This window comes from Netta rufina (genome assembly GCF_964035555.1).
Source record: "Netta rufina genome assembly, chromosome: 2".
NCBI lineage: Eukaryota > Metazoa > Chordata > Aves > Anseriformes > Anatidae > Netta > Netta rufina.
In genome coordinates, this window is record NC_140124.1 from 46,432,981 (window position 1) to 46,454,882 (window position 21,902).

At 41.1% G+C, this 21,902-nt stretch overlaps 2 protein-coding genes across 2 annotated transcripts in view; one reads left to right on the forward strand and one right to left on the reverse strand.

Annotated features, from left to right (window-relative positions):
- The window catches only part of KIF15 (kinesin family member 15), a 35,391-nt gene extending 30,618 nt beyond the window's left edge, over positions 1 to 4,773 (reverse strand). The window contains exons 1-3 of the mRNA XM_084307021.1: positions 4,736 to 4,773; positions 2,607 to 2,646; positions 1,122 to 1,305 (exon numbers count right to left, since the gene is read on the reverse strand). Coding sequence (XP_084163147.1) covers positions 1,122 to 1,305; positions 2,607 to 2,646; positions 4,736 to 4,754 — 243 coding nt within the window. The 5' untranslated portion in view covers positions 4,755 to 4,773. The remainder of the gene's footprint in view (positions 1 to 1,121; positions 1,306 to 2,606; positions 2,647 to 4,735) is intronic.
- Positions 4,774 to 4,907: 134 nt separating this feature from the next.
- KIAA1143 lies at positions 4,908 to 21,010 on the forward strand. Its single transcript, XM_084281774.1, has 3 exons — positions 4,908 to 5,101; positions 5,696 to 5,855; positions 11,484 to 21,010. Exons 1-3 carry the CDS (start codon positions 4,994 to 4,996, stop codon positions 11,693 to 11,695), a joined length of 480 nt encoding a protein of 159 aa, XP_084137900.1. The 5' UTR covers positions 4,908 to 4,993; the 3' UTR covers positions 11,696 to 21,010.
- Positions 21,011 to 21,902: the final 892 nt, after the last annotated feature.

The following is a 21,902-nucleotide window of genomic DNA, read 5'->3' on the forward strand; positions in this document are numbered from 1 at the left end:
AAAACTAGTTAATTTTCCACATTTACTGCTGTATGATGGCATATTCAGTAAATCTGCACAACTCCGTATATTTTCACACATTTCTCTTAGACCTGCAAGAAAAGCCTACCTACGAATGATAGCCTATAGCATTTTGTTTTCTTTTAGATATGCTGTATATATTCCAGGTTCTTATTATGGCATGCATTAAGAACTTTACAACTTCTTTGCAGAGTTCTCCATGAAGATGGATGACTGGATGTGATCCTGAGTACAGCTCATTTCTCCATGTAAAAGACAGATGACACTTGAAAGATGACACCATACTTTTATTAGAATGAATTTTCAATCGGTACTGTTAAAAAGACCTCATTCTTACTCCTGATAAGTGACCGGTGCTTTATGGAATGATGGAACCCATCACAACTTATAAGGATATTACAGAAACCACTCAGCGTTCAAACTGATTTTAAAATGCTTGTTGAGATGGATTACTTTCAGGTTTCCCCATTAAGATTACACTGTAGGAAGGAAAGACTTCCTTAAGAGCATGCGAATGGAAGCATGGTGCTTTGGATATTAAATGGGAGTGAAGTCCTAGATGAATGAAAATTATGTTTAGAATTTCAAAACCACAATATCTTAAGGTATAAATTGGAAGATTTTCCTGATGGTGTTACCTTTTCCAAGATTCTAGGAGTATTAAGACCAAGTAGTGAAAGTCTATGAACAATGCATCTGTTTAAATACCGATGTATAAGAAGGAAATATAAGTAATGGAATATAATGCCATAAATTCCTAACATACAAAGCACATCTTTAACATCAGCTACTGATTGTCAGCTATTTTTGTGTGGGTATTTCAACACGGGGTTATTTTCTGTCTATGCTTTTACTGTAACTTTTACTAATAGAAGCTTTAATTTTAATGCAAACTTTGATTAAAGTAAATTGTGTTAAAAATACATGAAAACTATTAGAGCAGACTTTAGTGCAACATTTCTGAACAATAACTACATCTACCAGTCTGAACATAAAAAAATAAGACCTAAAGAATTACATCTTTAGAAAGGTTTTGTGTAGCAGTTGCCAAAATCTGGGGCAAAACTGCATTTCTGTTATGAAATTCTGTAAGTTATTACCTGTGTCGTGTCCATATTTGCAACATAATCAAAAGTGAAGATCTTCGGCTCAGGCTTTGAATGCAGACGGATGGTGTTTGATGAAAGAACAGATAAACACAAGCCTTGATCTCCATCCGTTAATGCAGTTCCCTCTGAAGGAGGACGTACCCTTACATAAACCTTGATAGCATCACCTTCAACACTAAACGGATATTTATGCATTAGATTACTTCGAAATGGCTGATCTATCAGCTGCTTTATAAAATTAAATCACAAAAAAACAGATTAAGCTACTGAAGTCATAAAAAGGTATCTCCTGAAATTATAATGAATTCATGTGTACAGGTAGAAATAGTGTAAGTCACAGATTTAATAAAGCTTCCAGCGTGGCAGATTAAAAAATAAAGAACAAGAGGTTAGTTGAATTTGTTACTGCTGTATGTAAACTCAGCCTGTGAATTCAGCTCTAAGAGAGCACATTTCCCAGTGAAATACACACACAGACACATAAAGAAACCACTGTTGTTATAGTAGGGGATTCAGTAATTTCTAAGACCATGGGCTTCAGGTATCCTCCTTACTACTCAAAGTTAGAAAAAACTTTACCAATGCAACACATGATGCTATATCACAGCAAGAAACCCTTTAGCATTTTCTTTGCTGCTCATGAGAGGGGAAAGAACAATCAATTTTTGATCCTTAATTCATCACATCTGTTGGCAGATGCATCAGCAGATATCACTTGAATAAGCAACTGTGCATGACTTATATTAAAGCTTGAAGGAGTTCTGGCATAAATGACCAATAATAACATTTATACTACTATAATAAATAATTAAATTCTTACGTGAAATGACAGCAAACTTGGATATCCTTTACTTGATTCTTTCACTAGAGGATGCTACAGCAGTATGGTGTTATAACTGGCATTTATTTTTACTTTTGAAAATATAAAAGAAAGGAACAGAACAATTTTAAGAGTGGACTTCATGACAGAAATGTGGAGTGGGAGAACAGTGGAGGAAAAGCTAAAAAACAAAACAAAACAGGAAGCAACTGAGAAGGGGAAAACTTGACATTGGATTTGAGACATCCCACTAAATTGCCAAATATTTTGTCAGTATACGATGTTTTGAGTTTTGGCAAAAACTGTGTATCTGGAGAACAGCTTTTTTTCTTTTTTTTTTTTTTTTTTTTCCTCCTTTTACTTGAGGATTTCCTCATGGAAGTTTAACATCTCTTCAAAGATATTCTAGAGTCAGCTTAAGAGTTAGTGGACAAATGAGAATCCACTGCATGGCAACATTCCAAAAAGGAATCTGATGCTTCAGAGCAACAATGTTATTGAGAACATTTTTAAAACCTGAAAGGAAGTTTAGAGAGATAGGCAACAATCTGGTGCATGAAAAAATAACAAAATTAGTTTCCAATGTTATATTATGTTTTGTCTGCACTTTTTCTACAACATCATTATTCAAATACATGAACTGGCCAATACTTTACCTAGGTGAGTTCAGCAAAGGCAACGCAGAGTCACGTAAATCTGTAAAACAAAAAGTGAAAAAAATACAAAAATTAAACAAGATACAATCATTGCTTAACAATCATTTAAGTAATACTGAGGGAGATAAAAAGAAAGCCTTAGAAATGTCTGTCTCATGCATGAATCAGATCATTATTTATATATAAATATGAATCAATATTTAGTAACAGTCTTCATTTGTCAGAAAGTTTGCTGTTTCTTGCAAAGGTAGAGAAAGCGCCAGTCCTGCAACGTGAGCATGTTCACGCTTTCATCATGGAGGACTTCCATCCCACAGTCCCGAGGAAACTGGCTGATGTAGGTGCCAAGCCTCTCTCCATCATATTTGACAAGTCCTGGCAGTCAGGTGAAGTCACCAGTGACTGGAAAAAGGGAAACGTTCCTGGACTTCTGGAAGGCCTTGGACAATAACCCACATGACATCCTCATCTCTAAATTTCACAGAGTTGGATTTGAAGGGTGGACGATCCAGTCGATAGAGAATTGGCTTGGTGACTGCACCCACAAAGTGGTAGTCAATGGCTCTATGTCCAGGTGGAGACTGGTGAAGAGTGCTGTCCCTCAGGGATCTGTTGTGGGACCAGTGCTTTTCAATATCTTCATCAATGGCACAGACGATGGCACTGAGTGCACCCTCAGCAAGTTTGCAGATGACACTGAACTGAGTGGTGTGGTTGATACCAAAGAAAGAGATGTCATCCAAAGGCACGGAGAAGTGTGCCCATTTGAACCTAATGAGGCTCAGCAAGTCCAAGTGCAAGGTGCTGCACCTGCGTTGAGGCAAGCCCTGACATGAGGACAGACTGAGAGAAGAACTCATTGAGAGCAGCCCTGCAGAGAAGGACTTGAAGGCTCTGGTGGACAAAAAGCTTGATATGAGCCAGCAGAGTGCGCTTGCAGCCCTGAAGGCCAACTACATCCTGGGCTGCATCAACAGAGGGGTGGGAGGTGATTGAGCCCCTCTGCTCTGCCCTTGTGAGGCCCCACATGGAGTGCTGCGTCCAGGTCTGGGTACCCCAGCACAAGAAGGATGTGGGGATGTTAGAGCAGGTCCAGAGGAGGGCCACAAAGATGCTCAGAGGGCTGGAGCACCTCTGTTATAAAGACAGGCTGAGAGAGCTGGGGATGTTCAACCTGGAGAAGAAAAGGCTCCAAGAAGCCCTCACTGACAACTTTCAGTACTTAAAGGGGACTTATACAAAAGACTTAAACTAAAACAAGATAGGTTTAGCCTAAACATTAGGAGTTCTTCACTGTAAGGGTGGTGAGGCACTGGAACAGGCTGCCCAGGGAAGCTGTGGATGCCCCATCCTTGGAGGTGTTCAAGGCCAGGCTCAATGGGGCCAACCTGATCTAGTGAGCGGCATCCCTGCCCGTGGCAGGGGGATGGGAACTGGGTGATCTTTGACATCCCTTCCAAGCTGCGCCACTCTGTGATTCTATACAAGCACCATATGGACAGCTCTGCATTTCGAGATGACACATAGCACCCTATGGCTACAAAGACTTCCTTTTTACCCAAGGGGGAAACTGACGTGAAATTACTTCCCACAGGTCAATCAAACAAACTATTAGTAATTAACACTATCAAACATAAAAGAATAAGTAAAATAACAATCGATGATGATTTACCAAAAATATTCCAATAACAAAAGGCCTTGTAAGGTTCCTAGAAGTACACAGGTTTTATCGTAGGAGGGTTGCTTTAAAGTGGACTAGCGAAGAGACGCAAAGGCGCCATCCTCGTTATGATCCACACAAGTTACACATCCTGCTGCCGCTATGTAAACCGATCAGCTTTACCTCACAGAATAACATTTAAGAGACGTGCTTAATCCTAATACACTTGAAGAACGAATAACTAAGCATGCAAACGAGCTAGCCAAAGGAAACCGGTGCGTTTTAAACCTGAAATTAGACCGATAGATAGCTGCGTGCTAATTAAAAGCCTGCTCTCGACTTTTAGACGATCAGCCAAACGCGGGGCTGTTGCGCTGCTGCCCCCGGGCAGGCTGCTTACAGCAGCCCGGCTCCCTCCCCGGTCCCTTTGTGGTGCCCCCAGTCCCCCTCAGCCCCTCTCAGCCCTCACCTCTGGTGCCGGGAGCCATGATCCGCGCCCGCCCCGCCGCCCGCTCCGCAAAATGGCGGCGCGTTTGAATTTGGCGCTAAGGGCGGCCAGCCCGCCCCCGCCGCGAAGCCGAGCAGGGGGCGGCCATTTTGTGCCCCTCCCCGCCTCCCGCTACTGCCAGCCGGGCCTCCGCTCCCCCGCCATGTGACGGGGGGAGAGGAGGAGGAGGAAGAAGAGGAAGAAGAAGAAGAAAAAGGAGGGGTGGGGGAGGCGGCCGCCATGAGCCGGAGGCCGGAGGTCTCCTACGTGCGGCCGGCCGAGCCCGCCTTCCTCAGCCGCTTCAAGCGGCGGGTCGGGCATCGGGACGCGCCCACGGTGGACACCAAGGTAACGGCCCCGGGGCAGCGCTGCTCGCCTCAGCCGGGCTGGGAGCAGAGCCTCCAAAACACCGAGCTTTTATCTTTGTGCGAGTTTCAGTAGAGCACAGCAGGTTCAGGTCGGACCCATGAATTTAATATTACCTTAATCTTGCGTGGCAGGTGTTGTGCAGTAAAGATGAAGGACAAAAGCAATGTATTTGTTACCTTCCGAGATCAAACTGTGTTGGTATTCAGTTAAAAAAGCACATACTGTGTGTTTTTTTGTTTGTTTTCTTAGGGGACTCCATGAATTGGAGCGCTGTCTGAACCGCTAGCAGTGTACCCTGCTACAGTGACTCTGAGTACAAGCAAATCTTTAAAAATAAAACACAGTCTGGCTCTGCTTGCTGTGCTGGCAGTGCCTAAGGTGGGCTGCAGTAACGTAGGCTTTTGCTGGAGGATGTGACCGACACTGGTTTTGTGTCATTCAAAGCATATCAGAGAGCCTGGTGCTGCCAGCTGGGCCGATTTACGCTACCATTGCTGCAAAACTGAGGCCTAAAAGTGCTGTCCCGCCACTGCACCCGCTGATCGGAGTCCCTTCTGTTTCCTTTCTCTGCAGAGAGAGCAGCTCCCACTAGCCGACAGCGATTCGGAGAATGGCAGCGACAAGGAGGATGAGCAGCCGCAAGTGGTAACACTGAAAAAGGGGGACTTGACTGCGGAGGAAGCAATGAAAATTAAAAAGCAAATCAAAGAGGCCTTAAAGTCAGGCGAACCAGGTGAATGTCAAGCTATTAGTTTCCTGCTTTTATAACCAGAGGGAACCATATAAGGGAGGTTGATGATATTTGCCCATTTTCTAACATTTAATACTACCTTTGATTCCTAATCCGAAGTAAGAGAAGTAACTGAAGTAATATCCAAGTTGTCTTGCTTTTTATACTGTTGGAGTTACGTTCTTCTTCATGGTGCATCATCCTACCTCTAAATACCACCTTACTTTTTTGGGGTGGCAAAGGGGCATGGAGTTAGCCTGCTGTGCAGTCTTTTTGACATCTCCTGTGATAACTTCTGAACTCATTAATCAGTTGATTAACCTTGTTTGACAGTGGGGTGGATGTCTTACGGGTAATCTTATGAGTTTGTGAAATAATGTTTGCGTAGAAGGAGGAAACTCGGGGTAGTGCTTTACTGGAGAGAATAGCTGGTTTGTAAGCTCAATTACCTGTTCAGTTAACTGACTGATCCACATTATTACTTGCTGGAAGTCATCCCCAGCATGCGTTGTGACTTGCACGGCTGGTAGGTAGAGGGCATGGAAAACATACCCTAAGAATAGCGAGAAGACGAGTGAAGTGCAGCATTTCAGCTAAAAACTAAGCATGCATCTCTTGATGGAAAATGGATGATTCATTGTATTGTTCAGTCTTTTTTGAAAACAGATTTTTGTTTATAGGTCTACATTCTTAATCAAGTGGAAAAACTCCTGCTAATTCTTCCATTGAAGTGCAATTGGTGTTGCAATTTGTATAGCTGTCGCATGATTTCTTTTCAAAAGTGGGATCACCCTGCTAGCGTTGCTAGAAATTTCAACTACTGGAAAGAAATGGCATTTGTTCTGAGCATTGGTTTCTTTTTCACGTAAGCAACTTGATTTTTGAACGATCACGGTATAGGAGGAAAAATTACTTTGTAAGGCCAGGCGAAAAGAAGCAGTCGTCCATGAGAATCCATTGAGGTGCAGTCCATGATGTGAAAAAAGTCCAAAAGCAGGCCATCTACTCAGCTGAATACACAGTGTGAAAATGGAAGTGTGCTTGATTAGAGTGACTGAACTTCTTCTCTGGTGGAAAAGACATTCCTAAGACAAAAATGTATGCAGGGAGGATGGAAGCATTGAGTCCTTGTAGGGCACTAGGATCTCTGCTTATTAAACCTTCACTTGCTGAGTAACAACATGCATTTGGGGGAAAAAAATCTGCAATAGTGTAGCAGAACTGTTGACGTGCTCTGAGTAGTGCTGCCCTCTACTTCACATTATTGTGTTGCTGTTTGCTCCTCTGCCTTTGCTGTTCATGTGAAGTCTTGGCCTGCTTTTCCTTTTTGGGCTTATGGGAATTCACAGGGTAAATGTGTTTATGTGTGCCCCTCTCCTGTATAGAGGACTGGTGTGAAATGTTCACTGAAGCTGTAGGTGACAGCTACAGCTTGCTGAAGGCTTCTTTGAGCCTTTGTCCATCTTTGCCCTGTCAATCTAGAGATTTAAATCTAGAGGTTTACTTTCTGATTTCTAGCCGGAGGCAGGCATTTAGGCAAATGGTTGCTTCCAGTTTAACAAAGGGAATTTAGAATAATGTTTTAGTTTCTTTTCTTTTGGGTACTTGTCACTTGTAAGAATGGGAAGTATAGTGAACACTTGTTGCATGATTTGATTAAATTTCTCATTTATTTTATCTCAAGTGTTGAAAGTGTTGAAGTTCAATTATTAAACAGGTTCTTGACCATAATATATAGCCCCAAATTAGATTATCAGTGAAATTATGTGAAGACCGAAAGGGTAGAAGGGAGGCAAATTTCAGAACTAATAATCTTTCCTTCCACCATGTTGACATCAATGCCAAAGCACTTTGGTGTGTAGTAAGTAAAATATATTGCTTGCTGACCATCTGCTGTGAATAGAAATTGTTAATCTTTCAAGAAAATTGCAGGTTTTCTGTTTTGAGGTTCTGCCCTGTCCTCTTTTACATCTCTGTAGGGGTTGTCTTCATTTGGAGGTCCTGGTATTCAGGCTTTGAGATGTTTTTCTAGGATTCAGACTTGGGTTATTATTCTATGATTTTTCGTTTCTCATTTATATCCTTTCTGCTTCATTTTGTTCTATAGCCAGTTTGACACGGGTTTACTTTTTTTTATCTCAGGCACCAGCAATTCCTGTGACTTGTGTTTTCTTTAACAGATGAGTGACACTTTTGCATTAATTTGAAAAAAAAAAAAAGTTGATTTATGTCCTAGCTGCACTTAGCTGCCTCCTGAGGCAGAACAGAATTTATTGGCTTTTGCAAGTATAGTCATAAAGAACTTTTTTGGTTAACCTTTACTGTATGAGAAAAAAACCTCATAAAGTCATTCCATATTGAAATTTTTTATCCATAGAGGACTAACTTAGACGCTTTTTGGCCTCTAAGTCATCTGTTTAACAACAGTCATTTTGTTTAATACTTTCATACAGTATTTTATAAATGGGTACTGTCAGTTCAGAGATAAATAAAAATGGTCTTATGAGGAATTAAGTTTGTACAAAAGAAAAGATGGTAATTACTGCAAGACGCTTTCTCCCAGCATTCATTATATTCTCCAGAATTGATTTTTCTGCAGCTTTTCTAGTTTGTCTGGCCTCTGGGGCACCCTGCAGGTGAGCAAATTTGGTGGGAGGTGTCCTTACTCATTCCAACTCTTGTACTATTATTTTGCATTCTATATGGTGGGGCTGGGGGAGGAAAAAGGAGAGGAGAGGCAAGAATACAGCCCTTGCTGCCTTGGGTATCAGAGCTCTTTCCTTAGCTTACACAACTGTTCTATCACATTTAGGGTTCATGCTGTCCTTCACTCTGTGAGCAGCAGGAATCTAAATCAGAGTTAATCTTACAGCGTTTAAGTAACAAAAACATTCCCAAAGATGGTTTTATTTCAGCACGTCCTCATTAAATGTATGAGACCACATATCTGAGGAAGATTGGTCTTTTTATCCTCGTGATACCAGTGTGTGTGGAATTCCTGGAGTAAATGTTTCCAAAGGCGTGTGTACAGATGGGTAGCCAGAAAGCACTAGAGCGTCTGAAACTGCTGACCTGAACTCCTAATCTCAGAAACCACTAAGAAATTTACTAGTTTACCATAAAATTTTTCCAGCCTTTGTCACTGAGTAGACATGTATCTTCAAGTACTGTTTGTGCAGCTCCTCCTGTCCTTCCTGCTAATTTAGTGCCATTTGTTTCCTCTTGCGGCCTAATTAACTCCTGCAGACAGAACTGACTGCTGAAAAGTTGTGCTGCTAACCATGCAAACGACTACTAAATAACAAATAAAGAGAAGTTCTTCTTTTTCAGATACTCAATTATACTGTCCTTGTAAGGTATAAATTGTAACTGAGAGGAAAAAGTTTTCTGAATTTGTGGCTTCTTAAATTGATGTCACTGGTGAAGTGAGTTTTCAGCTCCGTGCCTGAATATGCCCTTCATAGCCAGCCAGTGTAAAGGTTTGTGATACGCGTAAAAACATCAATGACTAAAAACAGTCACAAGCTGAACTACTAGTGATTTTTTGTCCCTTTTCTTAAGATAAATGGATTTTATTATTTCTTCTCTAGTGGTTTTACATTGGTTGTCTTTCACTTCAGGTGTTTCAGTGTGTTTATCAGAAGTCCTGCTTTCTGTAATTTGTAACACTGATACTCCTTTTCCGTGGAGTCTTTTATCAGGGCTCTGTTTTAAAAAACTGCCAACGCTGAGATTGCTTCTTCAGTGTCTTCTTTGCATTGCTAAACACATTTCTGTTTCTGGAGGTCATCAATATAAACAGAAAAGAAACCTGATGTGTGACAGCCTGGTAAAATTAGAATGGATAAGGTGAAGTGTTTTACCAAATGGAAAGGAAGTCAACACAGATTTCTTGAGCTGCTACCTCAAATTCTTTTAAAAAGCATAGTCTGTTCTCCCTCTTCCTGCAATTTGCTTAGGTAAGACTGAACCTGCTGTGTTTCGTCACCTGATTGATTCTTTGTCAAGCACTGCTGACGCATCATAGCTCTCTGAAATTGTCCTGGGCTTCCTGCTGAAAGGATTGTCCTTGAGCATATAATGAAATTTGGGCAGTGTTTTACCAGGCCGAGAGCTAAAGTCTTTTCCTTTGGTGCAAAATGATCCACAAGTAGCACTGAGGTGGCAGAGCTAAGGCACTTGTGGTTTTGGTAGTTTCTGAGCTTTGTTCTAATTCTGCGTTATGTTTATTAAGAGTTTGAATTCATATTGCAAAGATACCTATCACTTTCTGCATCTGTTAGACAAGATGAAATATCAGTGCAGTTCACAGCGTGGGTTTTGGGAGAATTGGGAATGAAATTGAAATTTTACTTCAGTTTCCTTCCAGTACTCAGAGGAGGGCTACAAGAAAGCAGGAGAGGGACTCTTTGTCAGGGAATGTAGTGATAGGACAAGGAGTAATGGTTTTAAACCAAAAAAGGGTAAGTTTAGATTAGATATTCAGAGGAAATTATTTACAATTAGGGCAGTGAGGCACTGGCACAGGCTGCCCAGAGAAGCTGTGGCTGCCCCATCCCTGGAGGTGTTCAAGGCCAGGCTGGATGGGGCTTTGGGCAACCTGGTCTGGTGGGAGGTGTCCCTGCCCATGGCAGGGGGCTGGAACGAGGTCATCTTTAAAGTCTCTTCCAACCCAAACCATTCTGAGGAATCCTAAGTGAAGTTCTCTGATAAAGTTGATGTCTTCATTTGTACTGCACAACTCTTCAAAACAGCAAATCTAAGAGTTGTGATGTTTGGAGCATGCACTGGAGAGTGTTTCAACCAGTGCTGTGTATGGCAGCACTGAAATGAGAGTCTTCTGTCACAGGGCTTATGCACTGAGGAAGGAAATTGTGCTGAAGGTATTTATTGTGTTGTTGTTTGTTTGTTTTTGTTTGTTTGTTTGTTTTTGTTTTGTTGTTGTTGTTGTTTTTTAATTAAATAATGCATATTTTTGTCAAACGTATATTGTTATGAAATTTCTGTTGAAAAATGAATTTCACACAAGTACTTCAGGAGAAATGCCTTGCACAAAACCTATGGTTCCTTAATGTTCTGTCACGTATTTGGTTAAAAATTGGAAATTACTGTAGCATGGGCCTTTCCGTCTGATTCATGACTTAAAATTACACATTTCTTTTCCAGAAATATTGCTTTGATGCTTTTACTTGTGAAGAGGCTTTCTTCCTCTGCTTGATAATCCCAAGAGAGACTTTCTAAAAAAATTATTTGCTCTAATACATGCAGAGAAGCAGAATTTGCTATTTCTTGACAAGGAATAGCGAATTGGAGTAAAAGAAAAGCTTTGTCTTGTATATTGCCATTTTGTTCTTTAAAGAGATACCACGGTTTCGAAATAAGTTCACTGATGTCATAGATTTTACAAACAGTGAGGTGGATTTAGAGGATCGTACAAAGTTGTCCTCTCCATTTTGGTAAGCGTATGAGGCTGGATTGTGTGCCAAAACTTACATATATGTTCTTGATCGTTTTATTCCTTCAGATGTCTCACTGGTCTTGGTTCTGGGGAAAAGAAAAGTCAATAGTGAAGTTCTGTATGTTTGTATGAACATGTGAAGATGAGTTCTCATTTTATTCTGTTTTTCACAGATGTTGAACCAGAACCTGCTGATGGAAAAATTATGTTCAGGAAACCAGCCAAACGTTCATCAGAGAAGCTTTTGGACTTCAATGTAAGTTCAAGTAAGAAGATCAAAGAGGGAAAGAAAACCGAGAGAGAAGCAACTACTTCTCAGAGTACAGCTAAGCAAGTTAAAAACAGCAGTCTTCTCTCATTTGATGATGAAGAAAATGATGATTAGGAGTTGTATGTATTTATATTTTAGTTATCCTTCCAGGTATTTGAGTAAGAATGAGGGTTTTCTTAGAAATTGGAGCATGGTATCCAAATCTTCTCTTGCTTTGTTATAGTTCAGCTAGAGAAACTTAGTATAAAACCAGCATGAGCAAAACTGAGCTCAGATGTTCCACTTCAGATGGAACTATGTGAGTAGTATCTCATGTCTTTATTTTTAAAAGAACATCTAAACATGTATGTCAAAGCTATTTGTGATCACAAATGAGTACCAAAATCCAGGTGTACATGTCCAGCTTACAAACATTTTCAATCAATTAATTTTAAAATGTCTTCCATTACTAAAATTGTATTTCCTCTCTATCTAATGGCCATAATGGAGAGGTATGTTGTTCTGTTTTTAATTATTATTGGCTTAACATTCAAAAGAGAGACTTCATTGCTGTGGAGCAGAGATTGACCTCTTTTGCTTCATATCTTAACAAAAGCTTGCGCTAAATTTCGCATGTATGGTTTGGCAAATTAGCTCTTTTTTGTAAGCTCTCTTGCAGTAAGTGAGCGTGCATTTGCTAAAATTACAGAGCCCTAATGCCGTCTTCAGTGAATACAGTTCAAGAAGCACCAAATTAATTTGGATTGATTGTGCTAGCAAGATATAAAAATTCTGATTGTATCAATTAATGCAAAGAACGATATGTAAACCCTTTGAGACTACACTTTGGTTATCACACTGATGTATTAAAGTTGGGTTCGGTTTTTTTGGAAGTGCATTTGTTCCAGTTTGCTACATATGTCTTTGTAATTATTTGGGATCTCAGTTTATTTTTTAAAATTTATTTCATTCTTAAGTTGTAAAAAACTACCAATTTTATTTCAATAGGAATTGTAAGCAGAAGATTAAGCCAAGAAATACTATAGCTGTGATACAAAGTTTTAATTTTTTTTTCAATTGACCATGTACAGTACACTGATATTGACCATTTCTGTATTATTTATGTAACGGGGTGTGCAGAAATTCTAACAACACTGAGAACTGATGGGACTGGGGAGAGCAAGGAGGTGGAAATGGGACTAGTGAGTCTGAAATGACTTGATAGCATTGCGTGTTCCTGCAGTACTTAAGCACGACTGAGACTGCTGCAGAATTACAGGGTATGAGGCAATGAAACCAGTTCTTGTGCTGTGTGACAGGTAATTTGAAATCATTTGGGCTGTAAAGCTTCGTTGAGGAGCAAATTTGAGGTAGCTGTGTGAAACAGCTGGTTTTAGTTTGTTAATCTGGTATTAAACAATAAATTATGATTTCTGTTAAGTGGTCCAAAGGTGTTCAAATGAAAAATTCAATGCATAAAATGGGATTTTTGGAGTCACCTGATAATGAAGCCTATTTTGACTGCTACTTGTCTCCAAATATCACATCCTCTTCCAGCATAAGATCAGATGCAAGCCTGCCTACTATTTCTAACTAATTGGGAGTGTGCATGATTTTGAAGATGAATTGGTATATTGTCCTTTCAGAAAATTAAAACCAGGCCTATAAATACATATTACTGTACCAAGGTGGCACTGGTCTGATACTAGAACTGCCAGAGAGATGCAGTATGACAACCTGAGGATTCCCATGAGGACATTTTGCGTTTGTAGGTACATAATTTGTCTCTATTCGGCATATATAATAAAGAAAAATGTAGATATACACAAACAAAGGTTCCCAGGGATTAATCTTTCCATATTCTTCGTATGCCTAACATTTGTTTGATTCCATTTTAAAAAGCTATATATACCCATAAGGAATACTGTAGTGTTAAAGTATTCTGAAGGAGTATTTGGTCACATTTAAATGACTGAGTATATGCTTTGACTTTCTGAGACCAATCTGCAAGAATGAGTTAACCAGTGAATGCTTACCTAAACTTTTTCAGTTTTGTCCATCAGCACTAAACCACATTTGCTTACGTTTTTCTTGCACGGCCTGAAAGTTTGTCACTTTAGCTGCAAGGCAGCTCAGGAGATGTGGTTGTCAAGGGATAAATCCTTGCCATGGATCAGAGGGAGTTCACATTTTCCTTAATATCAGAGAGGGCCTCCCAAACGGGGAGCCTATTTGGCACGTTCAAAATAAGAGTGAGTTCTTGTTTAAGGCCTCTCAGCAATTGCATTTAAACAAAATTTACTATTTCTGCTGAAAGTCTTGTTAGATTGAAGTCCGGTAAAAAGAGAGTTACCTCAAAATTCTGGGTGCAGTGCTTTTGCTTAATCACGCTCCCTGCCCTGCAACTTCATGACAGATGTCTGGAATGCAAATATATTAATTGGGTTTGCTTGGAAATAGCATAATGAAAGGTATGCTGCTCTTCAGGCAGCGCAGCAGGGGAAAGAAAGGTGGATACGGAAACCCACTTTCTTTCCTTTATTCCAGCTGTGATTTGTAGTGCTCTGACCAGGAGACCTTTGTCTTCATTGTATTTCACTCCCAGTTCACCTCACAACAACTAATTGGATATATTTTATTAAGAGGTGTGAGTGATGCACAAAAGTGTTTTAGTCAAGTAGTCATGTGAAAATCGGCGCTCTTAATGCGACACACCAGGAAAATTACATACGCCATCAACACCCCATGAAACCTGTGACTAAAGAGAACAATTACTCGTTCATTTTGGAAAGAAATGTGAAACTGTCTTAAGCAATCACCTGTCTTGAGCAATGGACCGTGGAAAAAAATAATTGCAAGAACTTTCTAATAAAGGGGAAGCCAAAGTGAGTAAGTACATGAAATGTGGGGCTGTCCACTAGAATGGACAAACTTCCTAGCTTTTTCTCGCTTTTTTTCTTCTTCTCTCCTTTACTGGGGAATGTATTCCCCCTCTTTCTCCCTGCCCCTCTCATGGAGCTGAATGAAAGTAGCTGAGGTTTGTTACCCTGTACAGGAAACCTGTTCCGATGTGGCCTGTTAACTAATATGGGAGCTTTGTACAGTTTTTATTAATAAAATCTTTGAAATTTTCCAGCTCATTAAGACTCAAAAACATTTATTGATGGTGTTATTTCTCACTATTAGCTACACAGTAAGCAGGAGCAAACCTGGTGAACTGTGGTAGCATAATAGCAATGTGCTAGCAATGGATGCTGATAGCGGAGGCTAGATCTCAACTTTCCAAGCACCTTATTTCAGAGCGGTGCTGATGTCTGTGCACAAAGAAGGAAATCACTCTGTATTCAAAAAAAATAGGATCTGTAAATGATAGCAATCAAGGTGGATCCTCAAGAATGCAGTGTTATTGAGGAAGGATTTAACAAAGGTACGGGGCAGAGTGAGAAAGAAAATGCGTGTATGGGCAGGTAACCCAGGAGTTCCTGAAACCTTTGGTTATATCCCTAGCCTGGCTCGTAAAGTTATTTATTTTTTTCTCAAGTGAGGACAAATGTGTTGGACTGCAAGAGTTCATTTCATTTGCCTAAATAGGAAGGGATGAGCCAGTAGCCTGTCTGATAGCTTTTGTGTCCAGGAATTATCATTTGGAGGATCAAAGGCTGTGTTCTGCAGACACTGAGCACAAGAAACCTCTATTTAGCTGTTCTAATTACACATTTTTTAAGTTTCATCACAGGACTTAATGTCTTTTTTTTTTTTTTTAACAGTGCTCCAGTATATAATCCTGTTAGGAAGCTGCAGATTTATAATGAAGCAGGAAGTAGCAATGTCATCGTTTCAGCTGATTGTTTCCCCTGTGCTGTAGTGTATTAACTAAGTAATGCTTCACTTGGCTCTGTAGAGCCAATTGCACTCTCAAGGACATCAGGCATGCCTGAAGATGAGTCATTACCTTTGGTACAGCACAAGAAGTATGATGTGCAGCCTCAGCAAGTGTTTGTCCATTGAAGTTGGTTAATAACCTATAGCCCTTTCCCGTGGCACGATGCCATAAATCAATCCTTTGTCTATTTACCAGACAGAAAGCCCGGTCTATCAGCTGCCTCTTCAGTGTCGTCCCGTTCCTGCAATGCGGTGTTAACCTGCAAAGAGGCTTTCCGTGTCGTGGGCCTGCCCTTCTGCCCCACTTCCTCGAGACCGTTCCAGAGGCAGCTGTCACAGGGCCAGCCATCACAGATGAAAGAAACCCTACGGGGTTTTACGGGAGTGGCTGTAGCCTCCTGTAGACTTAAACATTTTCGGAACCTCTACACCCTCAGATCCAGCCCCTGGGAGGTGACAGAGACTGAATTTTACGATGTTTTTCCCATCATCACCTCTTCTTTCTTTCTTTCTTTCTTGGAGGTAAAGCAACAGCTGGCAAAAGCAGTTTTTCCTCTCTCAGGAGATGTAAAGCGGCTTTGGTGCCATTCCGATCCATATGGCAAAGCTTTCCTTTCCCTTGACTCCTGTGGCAGGCCTCAGTGCGATGCCTGTTTAGTTAGGGCCATGGGCAAGAGGAAGCTACCTTGAAACAGGCAGAAGTTATTCGAGTTATTGTTGTTAAGCCTCCACGGGGTAACGGTGATCACGGCACACTTTTGGTTTTGATATCATGAAAGAGTTGTTCCCTTAGGGACAGCGTAGTAACAACGAACTTTAAAAGGGCAGATTATAAAACTATGAGGAAAATGGTTAACAGCAGGCTGAAGGGCAAAGAGAAATACTTAAAAAACATAGAGTTCTGCCTGGAGGCTATTTAAGAACATTGTATTAGAGGCACAGATGGTTTGTATACCTCTGAGCAAAAACACAGCATACGAAGGAGAATGAAACTCACAGGGTTACGTGGGAGAGAAGTGTGAGCATAGAGAGGTTGCAAATGCATCCCTTCAAAATGACAGCTCGACTGAATGACAGACCAGGAAACATTATCAGGAGGGTGGAAAGGGCTGGGAAGTGACAGTGCTGCGAAGGAGCACCTAGCAGCTACTGACAGTGGATGCCGAGGTCGAAACACTGAAAAGAGCGATTCTAATCATGTACTAAGCACTTGCTTTTGAAAACTGGGCTACTGCAGACGAGACTTCGCCAGGAAAACAAGGGTACTCTTAATCTCAGTTAGAACAAAACAAAGTTGTTTGGTCAAGGCAAAGCCGTCTGCAGTTTTACTATGGGAGTACGCCAAGTTTAAGAGTGAGGAGCCCACCCAAACATAGTTTCTCTACAGTAGGACTTTTATTTTACCTTGCCTTAGATTCAGTGCCAAAAATGATGCCTTTAAATCTCTGCCAAAGAATGTAGAGATAAAAAGAATCAGATACTTCTAAAAAGTCTAAGTTTAGTAAAAGCAAAAAGTCTACTTTTTTTTTTTAATATTTTTTTTTAGGATTTTGTGTTGAGAGAGAGACTACTTGATAAAGACATAATAAGATCTGCAGAGCTTTTACACCAGCGTGCAATTGGACGGTTGCAGCATTTTGTTGTGCATCTTGAGGACAGGAACACCCCGATTAGAAATCAGAAGGGGAACACCTCAAGTGTGTCGTAGTTGTCCTTCACGAATCTGGTGTTGTATGCAAAAAGCGTCCTTGTGAAATCAGGGAAAGGTATTTTCTGGTTTAATACAAAGGAAAGGCAAGGGAAGGCCACCACAGCTCTTTTGGCAATAAAAACTTGATGCACGCAGTCTCAGTGGAACTAGAGCCCTGGCACCCAGGCTGTTTTATTCTGCCCTGTTAAATTGAAACAAACAATTCAGCTGCCTCAGTCTCCTCTTTTCTCCTCTGACACGCCAACTATCCCTAGAGAAGAGATTAAGCATTGTTCTGAGCGGTGCCGCAGCAGCAGCAGCAGCAGTTTTATAATTTAAGGACTGCATAAAATTTATGGAGCACTGAGCAGAGCTTAAATCAATTTTACGATTTTCATAAATTATTCCAGGCAGACCGTGTTTGCGTAGCAGGCTGGTGATGTTTGAGGTGTTTATCCAACGAACAACAACATTCAGAACAGGGGTTTCAAAGGCACCTGTGGGAATTACGCATCCAAGGTTGGTGGGAATTAGAGGACCTGTTCCTTTGAGCCAGTTGGTATGACACTATTAATTTGTAATCGTGCCAAATTGTGCATATTTGTTAAAAATCCAAGTTAGAGGAAGGTGAAATTCAGAGGATATTGTAAAGTTCACTGCTATTGTGCTTAATGTGATAACTTACAACAGGGGCTGCTACCTTGGAGTTGTATTTCAGGTAAAATACCACTGTGGCACGTGAAGAGTTAGCCTTTTTCTTACTGCAGTGCCTTTTTATGCTGTTTAGGCCCCAATTACTACCAGGAACCTTGTTCTCCATCTGCTTGAGGCTGCACATGCCAATTGCTCCGTGCACAGGCAGCTGCTATGAAGAAGGATCCACCTTCAGAGCAGGAAGAGAAAAAATAGCTGGTTCCTCACAGCACGTTTCCAGATTGTGTAAGATAAATCTAATCCCATGCAATATAGATTTGAACAGAGATTCAGCTTTCCTCCTGGACAACTAGCTAACTTGATCAGGGTAATCTGAGATGAAGAGGTTTAAATTCAAGGGAGTTAAGTGTTTTAACACTCCAGCATCTTGCCACTGAATTCCTGTAGCCAACAGCCTACATAAATGAGGAGTGACTGACTCAGCGGCCATCCTGCAGGAGTGATCTGTGGCTACTGCGAATTAAAAACTGAACACGGGCCATGATGTGAGGAAAGCTGCTGCAATTTAGGCTCTATAAATAACTTGCCATGGGGAGAAAAAGTGAAGCAGTCCTACCCTGCTTATTCTTTGCTCCAGACCCTAGCTGGAGTAATGCGTCTGCTTTAGTGCGCCGTACTTCAAAAATGAAAGGTGCAGGCCAGTTGGGAAGCCCAGCAGAAAGTAATGGCATTGATCGGCAGTCGAGAAAACATGACTTGTGGGGGAATAGATGAAAGAAATGGGTTTGTACACCTAGAGAAAGGAGATGCGGAGGAGGGAGTAAGAATGTGGTACCCCTCTTGAGATATGTAAAATTTGCAGCAAAGAGGAAGGTAATAAATTGTTTTGTGTGTCCACTGGGAATAGAAAAAAAAAAAAAAAAAAAAAAAGCTAATGGATTTAAACGGCAGCAAAGGAGATTTAAGGAAGATATTAGGACAGGCTTTCCAGCGGTAACTGTAGTGAAGTACTGAAACAGATTGCCTGGGGAGGTTGTGGGATCTTCATTGCTAGCCGTTTTTAAGAACAGGTTAGACAAACATCTGTCAGGAATGATTTGGGTATAATTGATCCTGCCTTAGGGCAGAGGGCTGGACTAGATGACCTCGCGAGGTCCCTTCCAGCCCTATTTTCTGTGGTTCCCTCATTAGGAAGGCTGATCGGATATTCCTAGGACCTTATCATTCCTTTTAGAAGCAAAAACAGACCGCAGCAATGCCAAGAGTCAGATTTAAACTGACAATATCTAGGGAAATTCAGAGCTTAAGGTTGATAACTCCACGCTTAATTATTAACATTTGAATGCATGAAACAAAACTGGACGTGTTCAAAAGCTAAATTCTTGGGAGGCTGCACAACCCAGGCCTTTACGACCAGACCACGATCTTTCTAATAGCACGAGAAGCTGTTTCTTCTAACATTAATCTTACATGCTGCAACTTTGATTTCATCACTTGAACTTAGTAGCTGGCATTGTTCTTCAGCACCTAACATACTCCAGGTGAGGATGTTCTGCATGTCATCACATATTTGGCCACGTGTTATGCTTCCACTCACTCCAAAGCTCCTTCTTCCACTCCAATTTATCATAATGCCAGCGCTCAGCTTCCCCATGTGGCTGTGTTGAAATCACTAACACCACTGTTAAAGCGTGTAGTACATCTCTCTCCGTTCTCAGACGCGGTATATTCCTCCTGCTGCTTTCTGCTCACGTTCTTTTATTCCTGTTGATAACTTTCATTTTCATCTGTCTTTTGCTGCTTTCCCTTCAAGCTGTGCTTGCGTTGCAAACTGCGGTTCAGCAGTTTAGCAACTGGATTGCGTCCAAATATTACCAAATGCCACATCTTTTAATATCAGGCGGAGCAGCTTGAATTTTCTTCATCGCAGTGCTGTGAAAGACACACTGGCATGTTTTCTGTGCGAATGCCAAAAAAAAAAAGAAAAAAAAGAAAAAAAAGAAAAAAAAAAAAAAGGCAACAAAAGATGGGGGGTGTGAAGCAAGCTGAAATGTCTGCATTCCCAGAATTTTCTGTTCTCCCTGATCTCAGGTTTTAGTTCATGACCCAGCTGCTGATTTATGTAACTCAGTGGAACTATGCCAGTTTAGAGCAGCCAAAAATTTGGCACGGTCGCATTTGTGATTGGTGATACCTTAGTGTTCAACTGTGTGACCCCACATGTGTCTTTCCCCAAAGTTCGTGTGTATTCTTTGGTGATCACAGCCCTCAGGCTCTGAAAACCTCTCTGTCAAACCATGAAGTGGGGTTATAATGAAATACATACACACACACCTACATGTATGTATGCACACAGAAATATTTGAGTTTGATTTGACTGGAAAGCCTTTTCATGGCTTTTGAGCCATGAAAACTCTGCAACTACATGGAGGGCAGAAACTGAAGTAAAAATATAAAGAAAAACAGAAAAAAATGGGTTTTTCATATAACCACATGCTTTCCAAAGCTAAGATTTGAAAGAATTCAACATATCCCATGAAAGCTGGCAAAATTATGACTGGATGTTTGGTCATTAAATCGTTTTACTGCATATTACAGAGTGAAGGATGGTACCACTTGACTGTGGCACTGAAGCTGTGGGCATTGTGTGAGGTTTGCTGTGGAGGAGGGCTTCCCTTGGTGGCTGTGGGCTTCAGAACAGAGTCAAGAGTAGTTTTTGTGATGTTTGCTCCTCTGTTTTGCTCAAGACTTGCACGTTACATGTTCTGGGGAGAGATGGCCAAAGCAATGCAGATATGCTGGTGTCCAGATCATGACTACCTTACTGTGTGTGTTGTGCATTCTTTGTGCATATCCCTGGCTCCTGCTGTGTTTGCATATGTTGGGAATAAAGAATACCTCCAGGTAGGTGCTCCACAACCCGTGTACCCCTGAAATTTCAACTTAAAGTGCATTTGGATCAGCACAAGCCTTTGTCTGAGGATGAATTTCCCTCATCACTTGTTTCTACTTTGCTTTGCTCACAACATTAATTTTCTTTCCCCTGTCGGTACAGTCCATGTCAAGGGATCACTTGACCTTGAAATGCAGTTTCATTCATTTTACCTGTTGGTTAATGATGAGATTTTAAAGAAGGTAAGCCTTGCTTTTCAGACACTGCAATGGTGATCATTTCCTGCTCCTGTCACATATGTATATAGTAATATTGTTTCTCAACATCTTGTTTTCCCATGTTGGTAGTTTACCGTACACCATAACACGAGGAGAATAAAATATTTTTCCTACCCTTTCTGTGTCCAGCTTACTTATTTACATATGGTGGAAATGTTTTTGGATTGTCACTGTCCTAGTGCATTTTTCCTTCTACCTCTTGGACCATTGGCTTTTTGGTTCTTCCTCCTACAGCCCCACTGCTAAGGCTACCACGTCACCTAGCAAATCTTCCCTGGGGGGGGAAGGTTCCTGCTCATTACACCTCCTCAGCAGAACTGAAGTGAGCATTTGCCATGCAAGCCTGTTCCTTAAATTCAGTCAGTAAGATGTTGGCATCCTATCCCACTTCTGCAAACCTCCTGTGTTTCCTCTGCCTCCCAGCTTTGGGTTGGCACAGGCAGAGGCTGAAAGGCATGTATGGCATGTGAATGGCATGCTACCATTCCTTCAAATCCTCTATACCCTGGCCCCCTCCCTCCTGCGAGCTGCTCAGAGTTCACTGTGGCTGCAAGACTGGATTTGGGTTTTAAGTGAGTTGGAGACTTCTGTGTGTGGATGCTAAGCTTTCTTAAGACACCTTTGGGTGCTTGAGAGACTGCATAGACTAATAAATAAATGCTTTTATCTCAGGTGTCAGCTTTAGGGCAGTCATTCAATGACATAAAAATAACATACAGATGGATATCTGAGCTGTGCAGTTTAGAAAGCCAGTTCCTGGGTGATGGCTGTAAGGTGTAACTATCTGTTAGTAAAAGTTTATACAGTACCTACCGCAGAGGAGCCCTCATCTGAGCCGCAGGCTCTGGGGTGCTACTTTAGTAGAAAAAAAATAATAATAATAATTTGTAAATGAATAAAGAGAGATTTTAAAATCAATTTTCTTCACCAAACAGCAATCACTGA